The sequence below is a fragment of the Malus sylvestris genome, chromosome 2 (assembly GCF_916048215.2).
Source record: "Malus sylvestris chromosome 2, drMalSylv7.2, whole genome shotgun sequence".
Lineage (NCBI taxonomy): Eukaryota > Viridiplantae > Streptophyta > Magnoliopsida > Rosales > Rosaceae > Malus > Malus sylvestris.
In genome coordinates this window covers 7,786,113-7,813,295 of record NC_062261.1, presented here as the reverse complement: position 1 = coordinate 7,813,295, position 27,183 = coordinate 7,786,113, and the positions used below count along the sequence as shown (strand labels likewise).

Here is a 27,183-nt window from a genome sequence, read left to right as displayed (position 1 = left end):
TGCAATGCGGTGTGGAGTGCTGAACACCCGTGGACTCGGGCCTCACACAGTACAATGTACCTGCCGGAACTTTCATTTGGGGTTCAGCCACCGTACCTAACTGCCGAAACCCGATTGACCAATGCACTTCGGGTGCCATAGAAATGCAAAACCAAGAAAATGTTGTTCAAACTTGGATTAAACATAACAAGCAGCTTAAAATTCACCACACGACTAAGGTCGCACAAATAGTTTGTTATCTGTTTGGCAATTCCACAATGTAAAACGACGAATACGGTCTAACCGCCTCGGCATAAACAGGGCTAACACATCTACGAATTCTTCACCAATCAAACACAGAATTCATCGTCGACCACCAATCTGTCATTTGGGGTTTTGTTTCTGTTTCAATCGACGGAGAACTTGTACACGCACGGCCCCGATTACACAAACGGGCGATTCGGACACAACAATCACTGGTTAAATGTAGGTCTTTGCGAAATTACAACACATCTCCTGAGACATAAACAGGAATAGTAGTTCAAGCTGGCTAGGCAACAGAACTTGGTTGAGTTTCTTCCTGAACCATGGCGGATTGTTTGAAGCAACCCACACCCGGAGAAGCGTTATCGCTCTGGATAGTTTTTGCATTGTCGTCCTTCGGCGTTGCTGGCGAAGTAGGATATGGACTGTTGCTGACCATCCTGAAAGAATGAACACAAAACAATAAAAACGAGAATTAAACACAGTAATTGATGTGTAAACTGAGATGACCTAGGTGCGGTGACAGAATGAAAACCGATACAGGATTTAGCAAGGGGGCACCTGTCCCGTCGCTTCTCCAGGAAACGCTGAAGAGAGTGTCTCCTTGCAATGGGAAATTCTGAACCAACAGAAACAATGAAGCCGGAATCACGAGGCCATCATTAATACTCTCATAAGGAATTTACAATCACCGTGTCGATAGTACTGAATTCTTACCAGCTTGCAATTTGCAAATGGAACTATTCTGCTCAGGGTAGGGCTGGACCACTGGTGAACCAGGAGAAGTAGAAGAGTTCTGCAGCGTAGATGATCCTGTACGAATCAGTGGACTTGGAGGACAGCTTGTCGCGCTGTTCTTCACATCACTCGTCTTCTTATCAGCAGCAGCGGCGGCCGCAATAAGCATAAGTTCCCGAACCTATGACACATTTAAGTGGTACAAAATTTGTCAAGCTTATAAATGACCGAGTTACATGTAAAACACTTATGCTTGTGCTGTTTAAGGACAGAAAATAACGTACCTTTTCTGCAGTAATGGCGTCAAACACGCTAACGCTCCCAGCGTAGAAGATGGTGAGCTGAGCCGGAGCAGGACCGGTAATGTTTAGTGCAGATGGTACTTTCCTGGCACTCAAACATAAAGAACAACAACAAACAAAGTTTCATGTGAGCCTTGCATGAAACAGACGTGAAAACTGAGATTGAACAGACTAGTCGTAAGCGCTTTTAACTCTTCCAGAAGCAACCAGGCTCATAAAAGCGCTTCTAGCAGAAGCGAAGCGCTTTTGACAAAAACAAACAGGCCCCAAATCTAGAGTTGCTTTTAAAAGAAACAGAGTTACATGATAACTTAATCTGCTATATATTTTGCCTTAATTTCTTGTTTCCAAAACAGAAAGCACCACAAAAATATTAAGCACAAACACAATCTACCGACATCATGAAACTACCAGATCAGATCTCAAACAAAATCACATTAATCTTTCCAAATTGCTAACCAACAAACCAAACAACGTTGGAAAATCCGAAGGAAAACAAACATGAACAGTATCACTCTGGAAATTGCATCTGTGGGGGCTCATAAATCCAAATTGACCCCATCTAAATCAGATAATTACAACTAGTGCAGGTGAATTTTCTTGTCTTTTGCAATTAAACCCCCAATAATATACAAAATAATATCTTTTTCCATCCCCAAGAAACTAAATCTTCCTAAATCCAAAACTCGGTCAAAGATTGACCCTTTCTTTCCAAACCCTTTTCATTCAACTGAAGAATGACCCAAAATTCGTACCTAAGTTGACTAGAACACTATGCTCCGAGTCCCAAGACACCCATATTTGAATCACCCTCTTAATAGTTTAAATCAATTAGAATATCGCTCGAATCAAAAAAGAAAAAATACCCAACAAAAAAAGTTTCTAAATTTGCAATTTTTTTAAAAATTTGAGCTCACCTGGTGTTCTGCAGATCATCCTCCGTCTGGTTTGGCTTGTTTTGGGCAACCATTTCTTCTTCCATCTCTGAAAGCTTCACCTTCACATCGCAACCAACTTCTGCTTTTTCCTCCATTGCTTTTTTTTTTTCCTCACAGTTTGTTGCTTGCTTCACAACTTTCCCAGAAAGTGTTGAGAAACACCAAACAACTCATAAAAAAAGCAGCGTCTTCCGGTGACCAACTCACCCAACCTCTCTCTCAATTATTAATTAATTTTCACCATTTTCTTAATTTCCCCACGTGTTTAAAATCCAGATGCTTTTTGGCAATTTAATAACGTTAACGACAACTCAGCCGCATTTGGAGGTGCTATCTGTCGCCTTTGGAGTTGTCGTGACCACATACGATCGTGTGGTCACAAAAAATGTTTCTAACTATTTGTGTTGATGTGAGATGTTCCCGATAAGGTGAACTGCTTGAATATATTGGGTTATTGCTATCTTGGGGAAATTTCTTACCCATACGTTTTTTATCTCAAGAAAAATATGAGTTAAGAGGAAAATCTCGAGTATAACCAGTTGCACCACGATCAAACTTTAGGGCTTGGATCGCGGTAGAGAGGATAGTTTGATTCCAAGCAAGAGTATTTAAACTACTAAACTCTACATTACTGATAACATCAGCAACAAAATTAGATTTCCTAAAACTATGCTTCCAAGAGATATTGAGAAAAGACAAAGTCAAACTTACGATATCCAAAATGTTATTTTGGTTCTTTGAGGAATGCCAGATCTCCCAATCACCGCATCAATGACCAATTTGAAGTCGACGCAAATATTTTGAAATCCTCTATTAAGAGCCATTAATGGAAGCATCTGTAAAGCCAACTGCTGCAGCAACATAAATCGTATTTTCTCCAAAACACCTTGTCCTCGTGACAATAATGTAACCACGATCATCGTGAATTATGAACCCCACTGCAGCTCTCTGATTAAAAATGTTGTTTACTTTCATGTTTCTTACTTCTTTTAAGATTAGACTTGAACATTCACTTCTATTAAAAATTTTGAGTGATATTTGGACAGTGACACTTCAAAAAAGTTATCTGAGAAGATTTTATTTGCCTTGTCCTATTTTAAGAAAAGAGCTGCTAGAGTACGAAATAGTGAGTGAAAATTATAGGTAGAATAGGAAAAACTCATTTAAGCTAGTCTCAGCTAATAGCTTCTTATGCGACTTCACGTGAAATAATCAATTATGGGACCGTTCTTTAGAAAAAATACATGCAAACTTTAAAATGATAATGACTTTTTAGCAGTGTTTTAAAAATATCCGCTTAGACACTAGGCAGTTAATAGCTTCTTATGCGACTTCACGTGAAATAATCAATTATGGGACCGTTCCTTAGAAAAAATACGTGCAAACTTTAAAATGATAATGACTGTTAAGCAGTGTTTTAAAAATATCTGCTTAGACACTAGGCAGTTGATCACTGCTCTAATTAATGCTTAAGCATTTAAAAATAAAAAAAATAGCACATAAGCAGGTCTAGGCTTCCCCTTAGCTCTAGCCTAATTGGTTTTAGGCGGGTCTGCAATTTTGTGACTTTTATGCTTTAATATTTTTTTTTTAAGAAAATCATTTAGGGTCACAACTCTCTCTCTCTCTCTCTCTCAAATATAAATTAGATAAATTTCATTATGCATTTTATATTTTAAATAAATTGTAAGAGACTTGCTAATTTAGATGAACATATTATATACTTGTTCTTATGTTCTATATCTTTTATTCACTGCTCGACTAACGCCTACCGCATTTTAGTCGATCTTATTTGAATAGTTCTCTAAAAAAAATTATATCAATACCCCACTTGGACTTCTAAGTCTTCCAAGCTATAGGAATCATTAAAAGTGTAAAGCTTAACCTAATCTCAATGGCAAGCAACACTATTATCATGATGGGACATGGGTAGAAGGAGAATATGTCTGCGTAGTGCTACTTCGAGTTCTCCTAATTAGAAAATCTAGTGAGGCTACAAGGCTTGGCAAGTGAAGATACAGGACTTATCGTTCACATGTTCTTACTTCATACGCTATGAAAATGATTATTGACAGCGTTAGAAGCAACCATTATGATTGAGTTTTGGGGGGGGGGGCGGCTAACGTCTACTTTGAAAGGTTAATCATATGGAACTGTGTAAGTTCTAAGGAAAAAGCCTTGACAAGTGAAGATAAGAAGTCTAACTTCATTAGTTTCTAGTGTGGCTTAGCTATCATTTGAGATTATATATCAACTCAGGAACATTTGGAAATGTAATTTGCTTCTTTATAGAGATAGTAAATACGTAGTGGATTAGTTCACTAAATGGTTTTAAATTATCTCTTTAAGAGAGTTATTTAAGGCATTAAATGGCCAATGACCTTCGGAAAAAATATCTTAAACGTGGGAGAGTTTATCCAAGCATATGCAAATTACTTTGTAACTCCTAACATATGTTCTAAAGAACTTAACATTGAAAACAACTAATCTTGAATGAATTTATTTCCATGCATGGATATGAGGTTTGTGATGGCCATAGATTGTAGATAGTCAACCTAATGGTACAAATTATAAATGTTTGACTAGAGAGTAAATTGTATCATCAGGGGAATGAGTTAAAAGCCCGTAATCAGAGAAGTCATAGTGGAAACCCAACCTAGCTGATTGGAGATCACAAGCTCTAGGTTCAAAAAGGACAACTAAATTTGGACAATTCGGAGTAGCACTACGGAGATATATTCTCCTTCTACCCCTTTTCCATGATGATATCAGTGTTGCCTGCCATTGAGATTAGGTTAAGCTATATGCTTTTAATGATTCATATAGCTTGGAAGACTTAGAAGTCCAAGTGGGGAATTGCATGATACTCTTAATGGGAAGTCACCTATCTTGAGCGAGGAATGGGGCCGTTCCTATGAGAATTTTATGAAAGACTTAATTCTCTAGAGCACTCATGAGAAATCGGGAATTGTTCAGGGCCGAAATGAACACAACTGAGCAACCATGGGGTGTTTGGAAAGGTATTGTGTGAGTACTATTGTTTTCGTTTACACAAACAGGTAAGTAGTTCAAGACATCGAGTTCATTAATTAGTCAAGTAAATCCGATAATAATTCATTACGAAAGGTTTAAAGCCAAAAGCCACCTATCTCGATGCAGTAATTTTCTTACTGAATTCTCTCTAGTGTTTGCATTGTCATTTGCATAGTGTTGAGTCAATTTCCATTCACGAGGGAGATTGTTGGAAAATTTATTATTATTATTATTATTATATTAAATAAAATAATTAAATGAAAATTAGAAGCGATGTCTTTTGGTGGAAATATGTGTCTATCCTAATGAAGAGTTGCAACTTTTGACTATTCATGAATGATCACATGTTTTCCAAATAGGTGTCTCAAATTCTATAAATAAGGAAGCTCCTTATAATCATCAAATAACTTTGCATTTACATAATCATACATAGAGTGTGCTAAATATTATAGAATCTCATTGAGTCCATATGAGAGGGTTTTCAACACAATCGTGGTTCATGGAGTTTTGTGATTTGGAGTGCTACTATTACAAGGATGTGGTCGTTGTGTCCTAGGAGATAAGCGCTGATTAATCATGAGCAACGTAGTGAGGCATAAACTTGTCTTAAGGACAAAGTGTCTAACACTTACCTCGCCCGAATTTTCAGATTTTTCTAATCCATTATGTCATGTTCGTTTAATATTATTGACTCATGCACATGCATTAATTTTGATATATAATTGCATGAATTATTTCTTAATTGTCTATATGATTTAATATAGCAATTAAAACATTTTTTTTCTTCCCAACAAGTCGATCTTATCAATTTATATCACCTAACTAAAAAACTATCAACATTTAAATCACATGTTATAATTTGCAAAATTAAATTACCACTTGCAACGTCGTATTCGGTATTCTCTTCTGAAAACGAATATGAGTCTGCAGATGATCTGCACCATCCAACACATTGACTGTTCCAGACAGTTGTGATTATTTAACATTTATATCTCAAATTTTAATCCTTTGAAACTAAAATAGAATAGGAAAATTGAGCTAACTAGCCGCTTTACAAATACACCAACCAAAATTAGCCCTACTTTCAAATATGCAATATCTAATAGTCCTTTTTGACGAAAATACCTTTAATATTAGGCCAATATTATACTAATATTGTCTCAAGAATGTATCAATAATGTGTCGATAACGATAATATCTTCGTCAAAGAGGTCGGTAGAGATTTTAATTCAAGGACTAGTTTTTAGTTAGAGAGTTTGTAAATGGGCCTACTAAGCCCAATGGCCCAATAAAATGATAGAAAAGAAAAGAAAAAACCCGGAATCCAAACTCGGCGGGTAACCCGAAATCTTTGCAGCAAGGTTTCCGATTGATGAAAATTGGTATCAACTAATCTGAGCTCGATGGGGGAGGCAGCCATGAAAATTGAAGATTGACTCGGTCTGTATCAAAAATCGATCATCCACAATCCACAATTTGCCTGCGAGTGAATGGAGCCTCCTTCTTTCCAAGAAGCTCCGCGCTGCGACGTCTGCAAATGCAGCTTCAACGCTTTCAGGCGACGGGTACTCGTCTCTCTGTACATTTTTTTTTTTGTTTCGTTCAGAAATTAATGGAATTTGATTGATTTAGAAGCACCCTTTTACCTAATTTGTCTTTCCCATCGAATCCAGAAGGACCCCATTACTTAATTTCCACTGCCATGGCGTCCCATGCTTTATTGGGATCTCAAAGTTTTGTGTGTTTGTTGAAATTTTCCCAATTGGGTACGATCAGAGCTCAAAATTTGATATTTATGGCCATGATGCTTCTTTTATGATGATCTAAAACTGGTTTTTTTATTTTTATTTTTTTATTTTTCCCCAATTGGTATTATTGATTGATCATCTTGCTGCAAGTTACAAGCTTTGAATCCGACTTAAGCATTCAGCATTTATTGCTTGTGATTGTCGTAAGCAACTTACATGTCAGAAATCGACATCAGGGAGACTGAGTTTTTTTTAGAGTTAATGAACCTAAATGCTTATAACTGAATTTACTATTTTTGGAGTAGTTTCTTCAGTGCAATTAATGTGCTTTAGTTTATCATTTATGCAGCATCATTGCCGATCATGTGGGCGGACATTGTGCCACGAACACTCGGCAAACCAAATGGTGTGTTTGTTTTCCTTAAAGCTTTGTTTATCTTTGCAGCAAAGTTTCCAGTTGATGAACTTTTAATGAGTGATCATGTTTTTTGCAATCTCAGGCTTTACCACAGTTTGGCATTTATTCACCCGTTAGAGTTTGCAGTGAATGTTTCAATGACTGCTCTCGGTAAATTACTCCTCATTGAACATTTCAGAATACACATACATCTGTACATGCTTGTTCAGTTGTATATCATATCTGTTTTGGCATTTTTCATTCTTCCATTCCATTCTAATTGTAAATATATTTTGTCTGTGACGTTTGTGCTGTCACTACTAGAGTTGATCACTGGCTACAGCTTAAGACTCTTGAAATCCTATTTTTAATGAGATCTTGGTGAGCTAAGCTTGCGAATTAGTCAACCAATTTAAGTAGTCGACTAGAAATAGAAACTCAAGGGAAGTTGCCACAGATGACAACTCCCGGTAGAAAGCTACAGTTCAGGTTACATCTTGCCTTGGTTCTAAAGTTGGTATTTATTTCTTTCATTAAACATTCAAGGGCTACTCGTTTGTTAAGTAGTTGGTAATAAAGTATTACTAGGCCTTCAGGGTTGTGATGGTGCTTTAGTGGCAATAATTGGCTAACGGACCTGAGAAGGATCATACAGGTGTACTAGTTTCTTAATCATGTTTACATATGGAGACTCATGGCATGCCTTCCCCTAGTGTGTGTAGTTGTTCATATACACTTGTACTTCTTACTCTTTCCTTTTGCCGTACTGCTCAAAAAGTATGCTTAGTGAAGAATACTGAGCACTTTACAAGCCTCCACCTTATTTCTGTGTTCCATTCTGATATTCTTATCTTTCTTATTTATGCCTACATATGCCACCCCACGCCAAATTGCTATGGTTGGGATATCTTGTCCTTTGCTCTTCTTCTCTCAATTATTTTTCCTTTTATTTTCTCTGAAGGAAATGAAAAACCTTTTGTACTATTGGTCATTTTGGAATTTCTTTTCGCACAGAACTACCAAAGGTGACGGACAAGCTTCTTCAGATGGAGTTGATGGTGTAACAGCTTCAGTTTCTAGATTGGACATTGATGCAGATGTAGATTCAAAGGCTGAACCAACTGTACAGTATCAGCCTGTGTCAGCCAATTCAGACTGCAAGTGTGGAATGCCTTTATGTATTTGTGAAGCGCCAGCGCCATCCGTGGATGCAGCTCCCTTACAGGTATAATTTTTCCAATTTCTTTGGACGTTTCTTCTGCACCTTGTATTTGTCTCAAGGTCATATTTTTGCTTGTGGCAGAGCAAAACCATATCCACCTCTGCCCCTCGGCCGACTCCAAAACCGAAGAAGACAGAAACTACTTTAAAACCCAAAGCTTCCACGTCTAATAGCAAGCAGAGGTTGGTTGCCTCTAGGTTTTTGCCTGCCATATCTTTAACTCCTGGCCTGACATAATGGATAATTTTTGAATCTTCATTTGCTCTGCTATTTCTGTGTGATAAGGTCACAATGTAGACATGCAATTCTATTCGGAAATTGTAGCCATTCTATAGTGGCCATTTCATCCATTTGTTTCTGTAAACTTTAATTCATTGATGTTGGTAAACAATAATGTTTTTGCATTATGCTTAACTGTAAACTGGCAATGTGGGATGTTTGTCCCAAGGTACACTGTGTATGGTGTAATTATTTGTATAAACTTTGCAGTTCTGTCTTCAATCTTGGCCAAGCAAACAATGGAATTTCTGATAAAACCCAGACAGATTATGAAGCCAGTGGGGAGGTATAACTTCAAGTTTTATATTTAATCACCAAAGGTACAATCATGCAGAAGAAATTTATGAAATTTATTTGCTCTAGATTATGACTTCTTTATGTGCATTTTTAGGGTATGAGAGAAGCTATAAAGAATAGTGACGTTGCTGCCGTCAAGAAGCTTCTGAGTGAGGTATTAACATTAGAGTAAAATTAATATCTAGAAAGTGGATTTTATGAAGCACTCTCATTTTGGCAGGGTGTTGATGCGAATTACCATGACAAGCAAGGACTTTCTTTGCTACATTTAGTATGATCTCTCTCTCTCTCTCTCTCTGTTTGATGGTCGTAGTTGTCTGTGCATGTATCAATAGTTTCAGGGCTTAAACTTCTTTTTGTTACACTAATGTCAGGCAGCAGTCTTCAATCAGACTGATATAGTTTTTGCCCTCATGGACGGTGGAGCACGCCTGGACTACAAGAATGCACAGGGTAATTTTTCCTCAGTTTTCTTAGAATATAAATTGTTGTTGGAACTTTATTTGGTAAGGTAGCTAATAAAGATAGCCAAGGCATGAGTGGGGAATGTCCTGTCGACATAAATTTTTGTGTTTGAATGGTCAAATTGTGCTTCAGTTAGTTTTGTATCCATCTGGTTGTCTCTTTTGGTGAATCTCTCCTATCATCTGCCCAAAAGCTAGGAAATGAAAGGTGGTGATAATAAGAGCAACATTGCTTCTGGAATACAAGACACCGCCATGAGTTGTCTTACCTCTTCCATAAAGGTGCATGTCTTACCAGCGTGGAGCATACCCCCATGGAAGTGGGGTGCGTGCAGCGGGTACCTGTTTAAATGAAGTAACATAAGTATCAATGTTGTTTTCTGGAGTCATAGATGAAAGAAAAGTAATATAAATATCAATGTTGTTCATTTGAGTCATAGACAAACTCTTTTTTTCGCTTACATTTGGATAATAGCCGACATTCACCTCTCCCAGACCCTGCGTAAAGCGGGAGCCTTGTGCACTGGGTACGACCTTTTATTTGGATAATAGCCGAGAACACTTTAGTAGCTAGTAGGCAACTTTTGTTCACAGATTGCATCACTTGGTCACTTCTTGACTGGCTCCTTCTTACATACAGGGGAAACACCATTGGACTGTGCTCCCGCCACGCTCCAGTACAAAATGCGACAGAAGATGGAAGAAGATAAAAGAGCGTGAGAACTGCAAGTCTGCGGCTAAGCTATTGAGCATCCAAAGACTGATGTATAACCATTTTTAAGATACGTGTGCAACTCATTTGTTTCCGCTCGAGAAGATTTTTTGACAAACTACCTTATGGGTTTCTGTTATATATGACACATTTGGCAAAGGACAAGCAACGCTACATTTTTTGAGTGTCAATAAGAGTTTGCTCCGATAGCATTGGAAATATCATATCATCTTCTGTTTGTGATTGGGACACTATTACCTTATCCTGGATTTTGATGCGAATTATGCAATAAAGTTTATGCTTTTGTGGGTTTTGGTGTTTGCTGAAAGGTAATATGGCATCATCCACTTAACTTTTTCTTTGGTAAGTGGCTTTAGTCAACTTTTGCATTGAGGACGTAAGCAATAAGGCAACGGTCATATGTGGGGTGCGTTCTTATCGCTAATCACGGTGAAAAGTAATGGGAAATTTGGAAGAATTGTTGTACCTTGGTGGAATGTGACTAGGATTTGGTGCATCAAAGGTGGCAACTACGCATGCAAATTGCAATGAGTCATGCCCACGTATCATGAAAAAGCTATTTATCAAAAGAAAAAAAAGGTATCCACTTATGCATTCTTGAAGTTCAATAGTAGAGTGCAAATGACACAAGAAAATGAGATGTCGGAGCGGTTGTCAGCTATTGATGCAAGTGAAATCTTATAAAGCATTAATGATTGATAATTCATGTCGTTGATTTAAGTGGTTATTAAAATGTATCGGCAGATGACTGTCATCTATGTCATCAATGACAACTGTGCACACAATCGCTTGTATGATTGCCCGTGGTCAGTCTAACTAGATCTCATAATCTATCAACCGCTAGCTACCACCCATGTACATGTAAGCGACTATGATGGTTGTCAACTATTGATGTAAACATGCATCAATGGCTAATTGACAACTATATTAATATAAGTGAATCTCACAACATATCAGTGAGTTGACACATGGACGACAATTGGCAACCCATCTCATAACACAATTGGCCATCATAGTAGGTATATAAACAAGGGGACGAAATTAAAAGAAAAAAGTTAGTTGTAATCTTATGATCAGATCCACATGTTTAACCTTTAATGATGATGCATTACAGAACTGAACTTATACACTAATAGTCTAATTCCACATACTAATCTTTCTAATTAATCAACTAAACAAACATAATTAAGCGTATTTAAAACCATTGATCCACCGACCTTTGCAACCGACTCAGAAACGCACAAATAAATCAACCAATAACAAATTAAACGACAACGGTGACGAGTCAGTCGGCCACAAAGCCAAAAAGCAGACAGACCCACAGGGGGCTCCACACGCATGACTCTTCCACTTCACAAACGCAAACCCACCTCTTTAAAAGCAGCCGGATGCCATTGAGAACTTCCCCTTTTCCTCCTCCTTCCTCCTCCTCCTCCTCCTCCTCCCCCGTTTTTCTTCTCTTCTTCCTCTGCTTGCTCTGCATTTCTTTTTTGATATGGTTTCTTCGCTGCTCGCATTTGCTCCGATGGGTTTCTTCGTCATCGACGACGCGTCCTCATCGGCCTTGATACTGAGCCACGTACTGTACAAAGCGGCCTTTGTAATTGCTTTGATGAGATGGGTTGTGTTCTGGGCGCTCAGACTCAGGCAAACACTCTCCTCCTCCTCCGCCTCCGCTTCCTCAGCCGCCGAGCAGGGTTTTGATTTCCTACAGGCGGAGTACGATAAAGAATCTTGCTCCCGTTCCACCTCTGCTTCTACCCAATTGATCAGGGACGGTCTGATTCAGACCACCTTCGAGGAAGTCACAAGGCGGAGAGGGAATTACGGAAGCAACGGCGGCGGCGACTGCGACACGTGCGCGGTGTGCTTGAGCCAGCTGGAGATGGGGGACGAGGTGAGGGAGATGCGGAACTGCTGCCACGTGTTCCACACCGAGTGCATTGACAGGTGGCTGGAGTACAATGATCGTCATCATCACCATCACGACGAGGACAATCACAAGACTTGCCCGCTCTGCAGGACTCCATTGCTGACGTCATCGCAGATACAGAGCCTGAGCTGGGATCACAGCAGATCGCAGCCCAGCTGGGCTGTTGAGAGACTGCTCTACCTTTTCGGGGATGATCTGGTGTTGTGATTTGAAGAACTGTAATTTTACCCTAGAGAGCCATTTTGGTTAAGCGAGGTGTTACTGTGTAAATTCTAAAATGTAATTCTTGATTAGTCCAAATTGATAAATAAATAGATATTTGTGAATTATATCGTGAGTTAAGTCAGTTGTCCAATTGGTGCGTTTTCAATTTTAACTCGGTTTTAATCCAGCTGGACAGGTAGTATATTGTCTTGCACTCGAGTTCAAATCGAAATAAATTGTTAGAATATTGTTTTGTCAAAATTTGAGTTTATTTTAATTAGAGTATCATTTCGTAAAAAACTGAGTTAATTTTGGGCTAGGCTATGGGATGATTTTCTAATTTAATGGATCCTTTATTTACCAGAACCAAAGAATGATCAAGTGACTATTTCTCATACTGTTGCGGATTGATTTGGTTTGATTCGGTTGCGGTGCAATATATAATTTGGTAACAGTTGGTTTGGTTTGATTCGGTTGTAGTGTAATATATAATTTTACCAAATTAAAGTTATTAGTCATGTTTTCTTAGTTACTTAATGACCAACAATTAATAATCATATGTTGTTGGTTTTGACATCAAAATGTGGAGATGAAAACACAAATATGGAATTCAATTGTGTTTTATCATGTATTTGTTTCTTGATCTCTTGGTGACAAGGAGAATTTATCTGTAACCTGTGCATAACATGTAACAAAAGTTATAGTAAAAATAACATTAAAATGTGCAGTTTGCTTGATTAACCGATGATTTTTAAAACTTACAATCACATGCCATACTGATCTTTGGGTTGGTTCGGTATTGTGAACCAAACTTACAAAAAAAAAAAAAAAAACAACCAAACCGTTTGGTTTAGCCTAGGTAATTATATTGATGTATTTAAGAAATTAGAGAACTGGTATAACAGAAAAGTTGCACTATTGTGATTGAAAGTTCACGAGTTCGAGCTGTGGAAACAAACTTTTTACAAAGCAGGAGTAATGTTGCATAAGATAGATGTTCTCCCAAAGCGGGGAAGTCTTGTTGACTTGTGGTCGCCTTTAAAAGGAGTATGTGATATCACACCCCAAATTTTATAAAGAGTAAATTGTAACAATGATCCCTCAATTTTAATTAAATTTGAGCAATGGTTCATGAACTAAAAATCTATTAGCATTGGTCATTCAACTCATCAAAATATGTAGCTATGTCATTTTCGTCAATTTCGTTAGAATTTTGTCAAAATAAATTATGTTGGAATGACTATTGCTACAAATGAGATCTTGCTCAACTCATCAAAACGTGTAACTATAGTCATTTTCGTAACTTCGTCAGAAATTTGTCAAAAAGAGTTATGTTGGAAGGACCATTACTATAATTAGGCTAAAGTTGATGGACCATTACTCCAATTGAGTTAAAATTGAGTGACTATTTTTCCAGTTGGATTAAAGTTGAGGGACCAATAGTAATGTATTTTTAGTTGAGGGATCATAACTAGACGTTTTGATGAGTTGAGAAACTAATGGTAATTGATTTTTAGTTGAAGTACTATTATCTAATTGAGTTAAAGTTAAGAAACTATTGTTAAAATTTACTCGTTTATAAACTAGTATTTTAATTTGGCAAGAAAAAACATTACTTTTTTTCATAAACAACCCGGGCTCTCTTAAACCGATGACTAGAAGGAACGACCCGAAGAATAATTTTCCAAATTCCAAGGGGTCAAAATCGAAACATGACCTGAACTGAAATCTGAATCAACAGCTTCCATTTTTATTTGCGCGAAGTCTCAAAGGACCCAAATCCGCCGTGGCAAAGGTCCGGGTACCCGCAGCTCCGCTCCAGTAGAGCAAGACCAGTAAACCAAACCAATACCAGCAGCGGATAGTCCAAAACGACGACGCATTAGATCTCGAGTATACATTCGCTGTTTGCTCGACAAGCTTCGCCTTTATCCCAATTCCCAGATCTCTGTTTCTCCGCTCTCACCTCGCCAGTCTAAACGACGACGTATTCGCATATGTGATCGTCTTCAACAGTCAATTCGAACAAGGTAACGTACAACTCTCTCTCTCTCTCTCTCTCTCTCTCTATTTCTCTGTCATTCGATCTTCGATTACCGTTGCAATTGATGTGTAATGGATCTTGGTATGATCCGAATTGCAGGCGTACTTTTTCGGAGATGGCGGGCGGCGCAGCTGGCGGTTTTGTGACGAGAGCATTCGAGTCTATGCTCAAGGAGTGCTCTCCTAAGAAGCATGCAGATCTTCAGAAGGCTATTCAGGCTTATTTAGGTTTCTTTCTGATTCCCTTGTGAATACACTTATGCATACACATTGCGTATTCGCATGTATTTTTTGGACTTTGGATGATCCGGTGTTTAGTTTGGTTGCGAGATTGTTGAATTGTTTGTTTTTTGTATTTTGTATTTTTAGTGTGAAATGCAGTATTTAAAGTTAGATGAAATCAAATTTTGTTGATGATTGCTTTGCGGGTTGGCGTATGTCAGTGTAATGCACGATTTTGTTGGTTTTGTAATGCTTTATGTGTTTGATCTCAACAAATTCCGGCGTTCTGGGAATGGTTGAATACTGAAATGTCTATTTAGGGTTTTACAGCGTCAATGCGTTTGCTCGCTAATTTTTCTAAAGCTTGTCAGATGGAAAACCAAAGCCTTTAGTTAGTTTGCCTTGTTGACGTATGTTACTTCTGTTTATGAATGATCTTTCTTCCATTCAGCATTGGTGATTAATTTCAGTTATCTCTCTCTCTCTCTCTCACGTGTGTTTCTGCGTCTCTTTAGATAGTACGAAAGAGGTCAACCAGACTCCACAAACCGAACCAAGTGAGAAGAATCAAGCTACAACTTCAGCTGACAATGGAAGGTCTGTATTTGTAGTTCAATTATTAATTCATTTATCTGCCCCATACTCTATTCCTCCTTTTAATAAGCGGATTTGTAGAATTTTTTTATTATGTTTTATGGGATTAATGACATGATCAGACGTATAGGTCCACTATTTTTGACTTTTGGAATTACTGCTGTTTTGTAGGTCTCCTGAAACAGAAGGTGAAGCTGCAAAAACTGATACAGAACCAGGTCAGTCTCAAACTGAGGAGGCAGAGTCCGTTGCCAAGCCGGCGATCACCACCACAACTATTTCAACTGTCCTAGCAAAGGCCGGGAACACCTTAGAAGGAGCTCAGGCAGAGCTTGTTTTGAATCCCCTACGACTTGCGTTGGAGACAAAGAACTTGAAAGTCCTAGAACCTGCTCTGGATTGCCTTCATGTATGAATTTTCATTTCTTGATTTGCAGATTTAACATTACGTGCTTTCAAGATATTGATATTTTACGGAATCCTTACACAAGACATCAAGAAATTCATTGTTCTATCAGTGTCTGCATTCTTAAATGATTAGCCATTTGTTCGTGCTACCATTACATATAGTTGTAGATTTCTATAATTCGTAATACGTGCACCTACCTCGTAATAGCTAACTAGTACTTCAAATTTCATCATCACAGAAACTCATTGCATATGATCATTTAGAGGGAGATCCTGGTCTAGAGGATGGTAAAAGTGTACCGCTGTTCTCAGACCTTCTGAACATGGTTTGCAGTTGCGTTGACAACTCATCACCTGATAGGTATGCACCATGTGCATTGGTTGTTTCCCCTCAATATATGTGGCTTGTTATTCTTACTTATTTTGAGAAATGATGTGCAGTACCGTTCTGCAAGTGTTGAAGGTTCTTCTTACTGCCGTGGCATCCACGAAGTTTAGGGGTACGTTATCGGGGATTCTTGTGTATCAAGTATAATTTTTCTAGTTTAGTAGATGACTTTTATAGTCTGCTCTTAGTTGGGCCTTTTATCCATGTAAATGTACTCATGTGTACAATGGTACTGGGTCCTTTCTCCGTAATATTCGTCATTAGTATGTGCATATGGTTGCTTGCTTTGCAGTCATGCATATGCAGTTAGCTTAAATATTGTCAATCTGTGCATATGCATTTTGGTTCTGGTTCTGGTTCATTGTGCCTTTTCTTTGCTGCAATTTTAGTGCGAGAAATTATTCTTTTTATTTAAAACTTGTTCAAATGCAGTACATGGGGAACCTTTGCTGGGAGTTATCAGAGTGTGCTACAATATTGCTCTGCACAGGTAATTTTACATTTGTATAAAGGATCTCATTATCAAGTTTAAGTAGTGCTAATGAAAGTTTGGGCTTGTAGCAAGAGTCCCATAAACCAAGCAACGTCAAAGGCAATGCTTACGCAGATGGTCAGCATCATATTCAGGAGAATGGAGACTGATCCGGTATGGATTTGAATCCTTCAGTTCTGAATGCCTTTATCTGTGGTCTCTCGTACAACTGTACAGGAGAGGCATACATTTGAGTTGTTTTACCCCTTATTCTAGAAAGTTTGTGATTTCTTGCAGGGACTTGAGGTTGCATCATCTGGTTCTGGTGGACATATAGAAGCCATTTCAGGACAAACTTCAAATACTGAAGCCGAAGAAACTTCAAATACTGAAGCCGAAGAAACTTCCTCAGAAGGACAAAGTGAGAAAGAAATGACTTTAGGAGATCAACTTAACCAGGTCAAAGATACACCCATTGCATCTGTTGAGGAACTTCATAATCTTGCTGGCGGTGCTGACATCAAGGTACATGTTTTTCTTTATTTATCTATGTTCTCAAGAATTTAGCAGTCTAATCTGTGTTTTCCACAATTTACTATGTATCCCAATTCTGGCTATTTTATGTAGCCCAAGTTTTCTTTTTACTAAGATTGTCCTTGCTATTTTGTTTAGGGCTTAGAGGCTGTCCTGGACAAAGCTGTGCATCATGAAGATGGTAAAAAGATAACCAGGTTTGGATATGATTTTATTGTTTAAGATATCTCCTTCTTTGATTCAATATACACCAAATGATTTTATATCAGACTGCTCATAACTGCATTGGAATTTTTTTAGAGGGATTGACCTCGAGAGCATGACCATAGTTCAACGTGATGCCTTACTGGTTTTCCGCACTCTTTGCAAGGTTGGCATTTTGAGCAATGTTTTCTAACTGTTGACTGAAATTCCTAGCCTCCTTCATGAATCTTAAATCTGTTGTTTGTAGATGGGGATGAAGGAAGACAACAATGAAGTTACATTGAAGACGAGGATTTTGTCTCTTGAGCTGTTGCAGGTTATATTAGTGATTTAATTTGTTCTTGTATTATGCGCATGCTTTATCAATGGATGCTTAACATGAAAAAAGAGGCAATATTGTTAAGTAATCGAGAGTAGTATTTAAAAGACAACGGAAGGAAAACGAGTGATTTGGGAATGCCGAATTTGATTTTTTTATACGCTTAAGGAGCATTCTTATATTTATGTGCAGTGTTTTATGAATAATTAATTAATTCTATGGTATTTCAGGGTTTATTGGAAGGGGTTGGCCATCCATTTACTAGGAACTTCCATTTTATTGACTCGGTGAAAGCATACCTTTCATATGCTTTGTTGCGGGCTTCAGTTTCCCAGTCTCCTGTCATATTTCAGGTTTACATTATATCTTTCTTTCCTCCAATTTTAATGGAATATGCTATGAGATTAGTGCTTCTGATTATACGTTTCCATCCTGCAGTATGCAACAGGAATTTTTTTAGTGCTATTGTTGCGATTCAGAGAAAGCCTCAAGGTAGGTGTATGATTTAACAAATAGATACAAAGCTTACCTTGATCTATTCAGTTCCTTACGCCAACAAATTTTATTCAGGGTGAAATAGGCATCTTCTTTCCCTTGATAGTTCTACGATCACTGGATGGCTTGGATTTTCCAATTAGCCAGAAATTAAGTGTTCTTAGGTATGTTGGCTTTTCTGGTTGTTGCATGAGTGTTATGCGCATGTTATTCTCATTAATATTTGGTGGCATTCACTTTCAACACGTCTCAGGAGAACCTTATATTTTCCTTTTTTTATCTGGTCTTCTAATGAGGTTTTGTTTTGCAGGATGGTTGAAAAAGTTTGCAAGGATCCTCAGATGCTTGTTGACATATTTGTGAACTATGATTGTGATCTTGAGGCACCAAACTTGTTTGAGCGTATGGTACGATTTTGCATACTGTTTCACAATCTGTTTCTATCCATTTTTTTGCTTTCTTGTTCATCTAATACATCTGCAATGTTTTCGGTTTTCTGACTGTTACTATAGGTTACAAGTCTATCCAGAATTTCTCAAGGGACTCAAAACACAGATCCAAATACGGTTGCTGTATCACAGGCAACCTCAATTAAAGGTTCATCTCTTCAGGTAGGTTTAGCAACTTACTCCTTTCTAGATTCAGCATATGTTTATTCCTGCTAGATATTCATTGGCGTTACCAGAGGTTGCTGGATGACCTCTTTTTCCTTGACCTTGCCAGTGTCTCGTGAATGTGCTTAAATCACTAGTTGATTGGGAAAAGTCACGTGGAGAATCAGAAAACCAGAGTAATAAGACTCGGTCTCTAGATGGAGAAGCTAAAGAACCTGTTGATGTAACCAGTAACTTTGAGAAGGCAAAAGCTCATAAATCTACATTGGAAGCTGCCATCTCTGAGGTAGTTTATCTGCATCAATTTTCTTAACTTAATTAACCTGGATAACATATAATTTCTATTTTTCATATAACTATTATGTTTTTTCTGATAACTGATCTGTTGCTACTCTGGAGCTGATTTGGAAAATTAATAATAATGCAGTTCAATAGGCAACCAGTAAAGGGTGTAGAATATCTGAAATCCAATAAATTGGTGGAAAATACACCCAGTTCGGTTGCCCAATTTTTGAGAAGTACTCCCAGTCTGGACAAGGTGGAAGCTCTGTTCTTTATTTGTTGCTTTTCTATAATGATACAGACTTCTTAGTACTTAAATGCTTTTTTTTGTCAGGCTATGATTGGGGAATATTTGGGTCACCATGAAGAATTTCCCCTTGCTGTGATGCATGCGTATGTAGATTCCATGAAGTTTTCAGGAATGAAGTTTGACACTGCAATTCGTGAACTTCTTAAAGGATTCAGACTTCCAGGGGAAGCTCAAAAGATAGATCGCATCATGGAAAAATTTGCAGAGAGGTATTGGGGTGTCTGAATGTTTTGTTGTTGTCTGTTTCCTTAATTTTCTGTGTATTAATGTATACTGAGTATGCTTGCATGGTCATGCATATGATTCTAACATATGTAATCCATGAAAATGTGTAAAATCCAATTTAGTGAGATTATATGCCATTTTTATTGCTGGACAGTGACATTGTTGAATGTATTGCATGTGCAGATATTGTGCAGATAATCCAGGTCTTTTCAAAAATGCAGACACCGCATACATTTTAGCATATGCGGTTATAATGTTGAATACTGATGCGCATAATCCAATGGTGTGGCCTAAAATGTCCAAGTCAGATTTTGTACGCATGAATGCTGTAGATGACGCAGAAGAGTGTGCTCCAACTGAACTTCTGGAAGAAATCTACGATTCAATTGTTAAAGAAGAGATAAAGATGAAAGATGAGACTGCTGGTCTTGAGAAAAGTGGAAAATATAAGCCAGAAGGTGAAGAGAGAGGCCGCCTTGTCAGTATCCTTAATCTGGCTCTTCCCAGAAGTGCTTTGTCCGTTGATACTAAGTCTGAAAGTGAAGCTATCATTAAGAAAACACAAGCTATATTTCGGAATCAAGGAGCAAAAAGAGGGGTCTTCTATACTACACAACAATTAGAGCTAGTAAGGCCTATGGTTGAAGCTGTAGGATGGCCTTTGCTCGCTACATTTTCTGTTTCAATGGAGGAGGGTGAGAATAAGTCGAGGGTGGTTCTCTGTATGGAGGGATTTAAAGCTGGAATACACATTACACATGTTCTTGGAATGAATACCATGCGCTATGCCTTTTTAACATCTTTGGTCAGGTAAATAGTCTTGTCTTTTTCTTCTGCCAAATGTTTCTGTATTTCTACATCTATTTAATTTGTTGTTACGCTTTTGACACACATTTTGACACCCATTTTCTAGGCCCAATTTGTAATGTATTTCAACGATCCAACTTGTCTATATTTCAATTCATCATTCATAGATCATCCTTGCAAAAAGTTAGACAAATCCAAAACCATTAAGACATTCATTGTAGTGAAGAAAATGGACAAATACGGTTCTACAAACAAACATGTAAAATGAGTACCATTGAATCCAATGTCATATGGTTTCGGCTTTGGGTGATTTTTGGCACATATGATCTTTGAGGGAAGACCTAAAATATAGATGGTTGGATCATTGAAATATATTACGGAGTGGGCTCAACAAAAATGTGTCCCCCGATCCGTACCTTGTATTATATTTAGTGTGAAAATATGTATTTTGACCTGGAAAGAATTGTGTTGTGTATCACAGTTTTGAAATTTGATGCAAAAATAAAATTCATGATAATGCTAATTGAGCTTTGGATTTTGGTTCTCAGATTTACTTTCTTGCATGCTCCGAAGGAAATGCGTAGTAAAAATGCAGAAGCACTGCGAACTCTACTCTCTCTTTGTGATTCAGAGACTGGCTCCCTTAGAGATACATGGAATGCAGTTTTAGAATGTGTTTCTCGGCTTGAGTTCATTACTTCAACTCCTTCTATAGCAGCAACAGTCATGCAAGGATCAAACCAAATCTCCAAAGACGCTCTTCTTCAATCTTTAAGAGAGTTGGCTGGAAAACCTTCTGAACAAGTATTTGTGAATAGCGTTCAGCTTCCTAGTGATTCTGTAGTGGAGTTCTTCACTGCACTCTGTGGCGTATCAGCTGAAGAACTAAAACAAACTCCAGCTCGTGTGTTTAGCTTGCAAAAGCTTGTAGAGATCAGCTACTACAACATGGCTCGTATACGCATGGTATGTTTTTAACTAGCGAAACCTCTATTTTTTTTTTTTGCTTGTAAGTTAGATGGTGAATCTTGTGAATCTGTTGCTGGTAGTCATGTGATGCTCTATAGTAAATTGGTTAATGCCCTGTATTGACATTGGATCCGTTGGATGCCCTTTGCACCTTTGGATTAAACAATAGAAGGTACCCCTGTTTCATCTCATAAAATTCCCCATTTCTTGTTGGGGTTGCATTCTATCCTTTGTTTTTTTGTACAATTATCAGTTTCTTTATGCAACAGAACAAGTTGGCACAATGGGTCAATGTTCTTAAATGTTAACTGTGGGCCACATGCTTATTAAAATCTAAAACTTATCAGCTACTATGGTAAGCTTAAGGAAAATCAGGATGTTCTTTGTCCTTTATTTCATTTATTTTAGTTTCACATTATAAGATGAACCCCAGCCTACTATCTTGGAGCCAGTGGGGTCAAATATTTGATTGGTTCTTTTGGTTGGAGAACCCTAATTTACCCTTTGCTTGGTTCTGGTATTGTTTGATTGGTCCATAGATTAAGCTCACTCCTTGATTTGGTCACTTCAGGCATTTCTATGCATGCATGAATTCCTTCTGTAGTTCAGTTCGTATTTGAAGTTGTTCACCTAAGGAAATTGAATCACGAGATGTGAAGTGTGACTTAGCATAAGGTGTCTGCATGAATATAACCATCATTAACCTCATGTCATGAAGTGTTATTTTGTTTTGTGCTTTGGTTGTTTTTAATTAATCCATATTCTGACTGTCTAATAATGTCTTGCAGGTCTGGGCTAGAATATGGTCTGTTTTGGCATACCACTTTATTTCAGCTGGGAGTCATCGTGATGAAAAAATTGCTATGTATGCAATAGATTCTCTGAGGCAGCTTGGTATGAAGTATCTGGAGCGAGCAGAACTTGCCAATTTCACATTCCAAAATGACATTCTTAAACCTTTTGTTGTTCTTATGCGCAATAGTCGAAGTGAAACCATAAGGAGCTTAATAGTTGATTGCATTGTTCAAGTATGTGGACATAATATACTTTCCCGATTGCACTTCCTTCTTATTTATTTTTTCAATATACAACTATCCTGCTAGACTACTACAAGTAAAATTGATTCTTTTGCCTTTTTTCAGATGATAAAATCCAAAGTAGGGAGCATCAAGTCTGGATGGCGTAGTGTTTTCATGATTTTTACAGCTGCTGCAGATGATGAATTGGAATCAATCGTTGAGAGTGCATTTGAAAATGTTGAACAGGGTAACAATTTCTTTTACATTTCTTCATTGCATATTGATGTTTTTACTCATCTTCACAATTTTTGTATTATCTAATATGGTGAAATTTGCAGTTATCTTGGAACACTTCGATCAAGTAGTTGGAGATTGTTTCATGGACTGTGTCAACTGTCTTATCAGGTTTGCTAATAATAGAACTTCACACCGTATAAGTTTGAAGGCTATTGCACTCTTGCGCATATGTGAGGATCGTCTGGCAGAGGTTTGCTAGTTTATTTTTGCTTACTGCATGTTCAACCTATCATTTGTATACTAATACATAACATTTCCTCTTCGTGAATGCCTTTTCATTCATTGCATGTTGCTTTCACATATTTCCTTCAGTATTTGTCCTTGGCAGATAGATACCAAAAATAGCCTGAACTATGTTAGTAGCAAATTGAATCCATAAAAGTTTAGGTGAAGTTTATAAATTGGAATGATTGGGTTTGATAATTTATCTTACATATACTCCAATTAGCTTTGTGAGATTGTCAGTATGACATGACAACAGGTGGAGGTCCTGGACAGCACTTATTGTTCAAATGGTTAAAAAAAAAGAAGAAAGAAAAGGGGTTACTTAGCTTTTTAATTTATTTTATTGATAGTCTGGTGACTGGCTATTTAGCCCAAAAAAACTCAGCACTGTTCTTGGGCTTCTTTTCTGTGGGTGGTGTGGTTGTTGTGGGTTCATGTCCTTATATATTGTCTTCCAACTTGCTTGTATTGATAGCTTGTCACGTTGCCATTGAGATCTCTGTGTTTAACGCTGGTCAATTTATTTCAGGGTCTTATACCTGGTGGTGCCTTGAGGCCTCTTGATGTAAATATGGATACAGCTTTTGATGTGACCGAACATTATTGGTTCCCAATGCTGGCTGGTCTGTCTGATCTGACATCGGATCCAAGACCAGAGGTCAGAAGCTGTGCACTTGAAGTTTTGTTTGATCTACTGAATGAGAGAGGTACCAAGTTCTCATCAACATTTTGGGAGAGCATTTTTCATCGGGTCTTGTTTCCCATATTTGATCACGTGAGACATGCTGGAAAGGAAAGCTTGGTTTCTTCTGACGATGAATGGTTCCGTGAAACAAGCATTCACTCGCTGCAGTTGCTTTGCAACCTTTTCAACACGTTTTATAAGGTAGTTTGAGCTAAATACGAGATGTATAAATTGTATTGGTAAAAAAATAATGCAGAGTGGTATTATCATATCTTTGTTTCTGGTGGTAAAAAATGTTAAATCTTTAGTGCATTTTGAAGTTGGTGTTCCAAAGATTAGGTAAATGTGGAAGTATTTCATTTGTGCAGGAGGTATGTTTCATGTTGCCACCCCTACTCAGTCTACTTTTGGATTGTGCCAAAAAGACTGATCAAACAGTAGTTTCATTATCTCTGGGTGCACTGGTGCATCTCATTGAAGTTGGAGGACATCAATTTAGTGAGAGCGACTGGGACACATTGTTGAAAAGCATAAGGTCGGAATCTCTTATTATTTGGTAATATTTTGTGGTTGTTCTAACTTCTAATACTAATCATTTTATTATTGTCATCAGAGATGCTTTGTACACAACGCAACCACTTGAACTGCTAAACGCTTTGGGATTTGAGAATCTGAAGAACAATAATAGGGTGCTAATCGGAGATTTAGAGGTCAATTCAGGTGATAGCCCTTCCATAAAGTCTGATTATGACGGAGTGGATAGCCGTCAATTTGATGTCAGTGATAATGGAAGAAATCCAAATGCACCAGTGTTGGCCAAACAAAACTCGGGGGTGCAAATGAACACGGATGGATCTGAAGGTCAGGTTTTTAAGATGTGTTTATGGTAGTTTGCATTTATCCAAAAATACTTTCTAATTGCCGATTACTACAATTTATTTCCTCTATTAATAGAACCTAGAGAGTCAATATTTGTCTTAAAACTATGATTGATGGAGCTAAGCTTTACTGTAGGCCTTCCATCACCATCGGGAAGTGCTTCAAAATCTGCTGAAGCTGGAAACCTCCAACGGAGTCAAACAATAGGTCAAAGAATTATGGACAATCTGTTTCTCAGAAATCTTTCTAAGCCTAAGGCTATTCCATCCGATGCTTCAGTACCATCTTCTCCAATTAGGGTATGCTGTCGCAGGATATTAATTCCTACAGGATTTATTGTTCATTCTGTTAGGCCACAGGGCATCCAGATTTAGTGGGTATTTTCCATATTTTCATGCGTTTATGATGTGTTTGATTCTTATGCTGCATTAGGCGCCTGAGGCTGTCGAACCTGATATCAGAGATGAGGAGGAGAGTTCACTGTTGGGAACTTGTAGGAGCAAATGCATCACTCAACTTTTACTGCTTGGCGCCATTGACAGTATTCAGGTTTGCATTTTGAATTTTTTTTGGGGTGCCATATTGTTACCATTGGTGTCTGTAAAAATGTCTCCAGGAACTGTTCCTAATAAAATTGCTTGCAATTTGTAGAAGAAATACTGGAGCAAGTTGAAAGCACCACAAAAGATTGCTATTATGGACATATTGCTGTCTGCATTAGAGTTCGCTGCTTCCTATAATTCATATACCAATCTCAGAACACGCATGCACCAAATTCCTGATGAGAGGTGGGATGAAATCTTGTGCACAAATTATTTTCTGTTGCTGTAGAATTTTCTCCTTGAGGACGATAGTTTGTTGGACAAAAGAACATAGTTTGTGACTATTTCATCTTTTGGACAGGCCACCTCTGAATCTTCTTCGCCAAGAATTAGCTGGAACTGTCATATATCTGGAGATCTTACAGAAGGCAACCTCTGGGGTTAGTGCCGACAAAGAGGGAGAAACTGATGGTGAAGAGAAAGTCGAAGGATTAGCAGAAGAGAAACTGGTGTCTTTCTGTGAACAGGTACTCAGGGAGGCATCTGATCTGCAGTCCGGTTCTGGCGAGACTACTAATATGGATATTCATCGGGTTCTGGAGTTACGATCTCCGATAATTATCAAGGTATAATCTTGAAACCCCAATTTGATTGGTTTGGTGGATTCACCTCATTGTGCTTGTTGATGGACAATATTTTACGGGATCAGTTTCCCGTGAGTTTTGAATATTTGCAGTATTAACCGATGATAATTTCCTCATTGTTTTGGTCTTTCAGGTGCTTAAAGGCATGTGCTTTATGAACCAACAAATTTTCAGAAGGCATCTGAGAGACTTCTATCCGTTGCTTACAAAACTCGTATGCTGTGACCAGGTAACCAAGTTTGCCATTCCCTCTTACAAAATTTAATTACTAATTAGAGATTCAGGATATGTTCCGGGAGAACTTATATTTGCTCGATTCGTTCAGATGGATGTTCGCGGAGCTCTTGGTGATTTATTCAGGGCACAATTGAAAGCACTTCTGCCATAAGCTATTTTTCCGGTGTTGCGACTTTGACGAGAGTCCCGGCAGAAATGATTTTCGACAAACGCCGATGGTCTAATTTTGTTCAGCTGATATTCTTTCTCCCGTGCCTATAAATTTTTCATTTTACGCAGTAAATTTTGTTGTAATGGTCCTAATGTAGAGTTAAAGTGAGAGGAAAGAGTGAACGTAATTTGTTTTGAATCGGCCTCTTATTGTTTCAAATCATCTCCTTTTCTGTTGTGTAATTTTAAGTAACAATGAATGATTAGTAGATATTATTCGAAATCAAAATGATTAATAGATGTTATTAATTGCAAAATCATTGTTTTTTATTTTGAATGGCTAAGAATTGTTAAAAGTGCTTCTAGGTATAAAAGCATTTTAACAGTTTGTTTGGAAGTGTTTTGAAAATGGCTGAAAGCTCTTCTGGCAAAAATGTTTTGGAACCAATACTTAGTAAAAGTGTAAGTGGATTCTGAAAAAACACTTAAATGTTTTTGTGCAAGAAGCACATAATTAAATGCTTTTAGAACCCACTTGAATTTTTCATAAATTTAGAGGTATTTGTTGATCAACCTTCTGAACTTGTATGCAGTTGTCAATTTTTCTTATGAACTTTAATTTTAGCCGATTATTTCTTTGAACTTTTTTATTTAGTTAATTTCCTTATTGAACTTTAACTTTAGCCGATTAACCCCTGTGAACTCACTTGAATTAAATGCTTTTAGTCATTTAGAATTTAACTTTAGTCGATTACTCCTCTTGAATTAAATGCTTATGGAACCCACTTAAATTTTCAATAAATTTATTTTACATGCTTTTAACAAAAGCATATTCAACAAAAGTGCTTATGAACAGAAGCGCTTTTTACAGAAGCATTTTTAAACAGTCTGGTAGCTCATTTGAAAAGTACTTCTAAATAACTAAAAGCGCTTTCAGTTATTTAAAAGCATTTTCTTAAACGAAAAGTGAGAATAATACGAAAGGGACTTTTCGCTAAGCCTCTGTAGTCTGGGACAAACATTCCTGTTGGGAAAAAGGCAATTCCTTCCATATGGGTTTTTTGATTCCCATCGAGGAACTACTTGGC

At 37.7% G+C, this 27,183-nt stretch overlaps 4 protein-coding genes across 4 annotated transcripts; 3 read left to right on the top strand and 1 right to left on the bottom strand.

Moving 5' to 3' along the window:
- Window positions 1-160: 160 nt before the first annotated feature.
- Window positions 161-2,487, bottom strand: LOC126608406 (protein TIFY 3B-like). Its single transcript, XM_050276285.1, has 5 exons — window positions 2,201-2,487; window positions 1,266-1,368; window positions 961-1,162; window positions 805-862; window positions 161-683 (listed from the first exon to the last, which is right to left on the bottom strand). Exons 1-5 carry the CDS (start codon window positions 2,314-2,316, stop codon window positions 530-532), a joined length of 633 nt encoding a protein of 210 aa, XP_050132242.1. The 5' UTR covers window positions 2,317-2,487; the 3' UTR covers window positions 161-529.
- Window positions 2,488-6,569: 4,082 nt separating this feature from the next.
- Window positions 6,570-10,592, top strand: LOC126608390 (vacuolar protein sorting-associated protein 27-like). The gene is made up of 10 exons (XM_050276270.1): window positions 6,570-6,819; window positions 7,352-7,408; window positions 7,503-7,570; window positions 8,414-8,624; window positions 8,703-8,803; window positions 9,111-9,186; window positions 9,292-9,351; window positions 9,418-9,468; window positions 9,572-9,650; window positions 10,302-10,592. Exons 1-10 carry the CDS (start codon window positions 6,745-6,747, stop codon window positions 10,379-10,381), a joined length of 858 nt encoding a protein of 285 aa, XP_050132227.1. The 5' UTR covers window positions 6,570-6,744; the 3' UTR covers window positions 10,382-10,592.
- Window positions 10,593-11,786: 1,194 nt separating this feature from the next.
- LOC126608380 (E3 ubiquitin-protein ligase ATL4-like) lies at window positions 11,787-12,656 on the top strand. Its single transcript, XM_050276259.1, has one exon. It carries the CDS (start codon window positions 11,890-11,892, stop codon window positions 12,532-12,534), a length of 645 nt encoding a protein of 214 aa, XP_050132216.1. The 5' UTR covers window positions 11,787-11,889; the 3' UTR covers window positions 12,535-12,656.
- A 1,532-nt stretch (window positions 12,657-14,188) lies between these two features.
- LOC126608365 (brefeldin A-inhibited guanine nucleotide-exchange protein 5-like) lies at window positions 14,189-26,412 on the top strand. Its single transcript, XM_050276243.1, has 34 exons — window positions 14,189-14,561; window positions 14,675-14,802; window positions 15,312-15,393; window positions 15,562-15,799; window positions 16,038-16,159; window positions 16,240-16,298; window positions 16,619-16,676; window positions 16,748-16,832; window positions 16,956-17,183; window positions 17,331-17,389; window positions 17,493-17,562; window positions 17,644-17,712; window positions 17,946-18,068; window positions 18,154-18,207; window positions 18,286-18,374; window positions 18,521-18,617; window positions 18,723-18,821; window positions 18,934-19,110; window positions 19,252-19,362; window positions 19,441-19,625; window positions 19,825-20,451; window positions 20,997-21,414; window positions 22,206-22,445; window positions 22,560-22,683; window positions 22,775-22,923; window positions 23,488-23,844; window positions 24,012-24,178; window positions 24,257-24,504; window positions 24,658-24,821; window positions 24,955-25,071; window positions 25,174-25,310; window positions 25,426-25,690; window positions 25,842-25,937; window positions 26,034-26,412. Exons 2-34 carry the CDS (start codon window positions 14,691-14,693, stop codon window positions 26,094-26,096), a joined length of 5,289 nt encoding a protein of 1,762 aa, XP_050132200.1. The 5' UTR covers window positions 14,189-14,561; window positions 14,675-14,690; the 3' UTR covers window positions 26,097-26,412.
- Window positions 26,413-27,183: the final 771 nt, after the last annotated feature.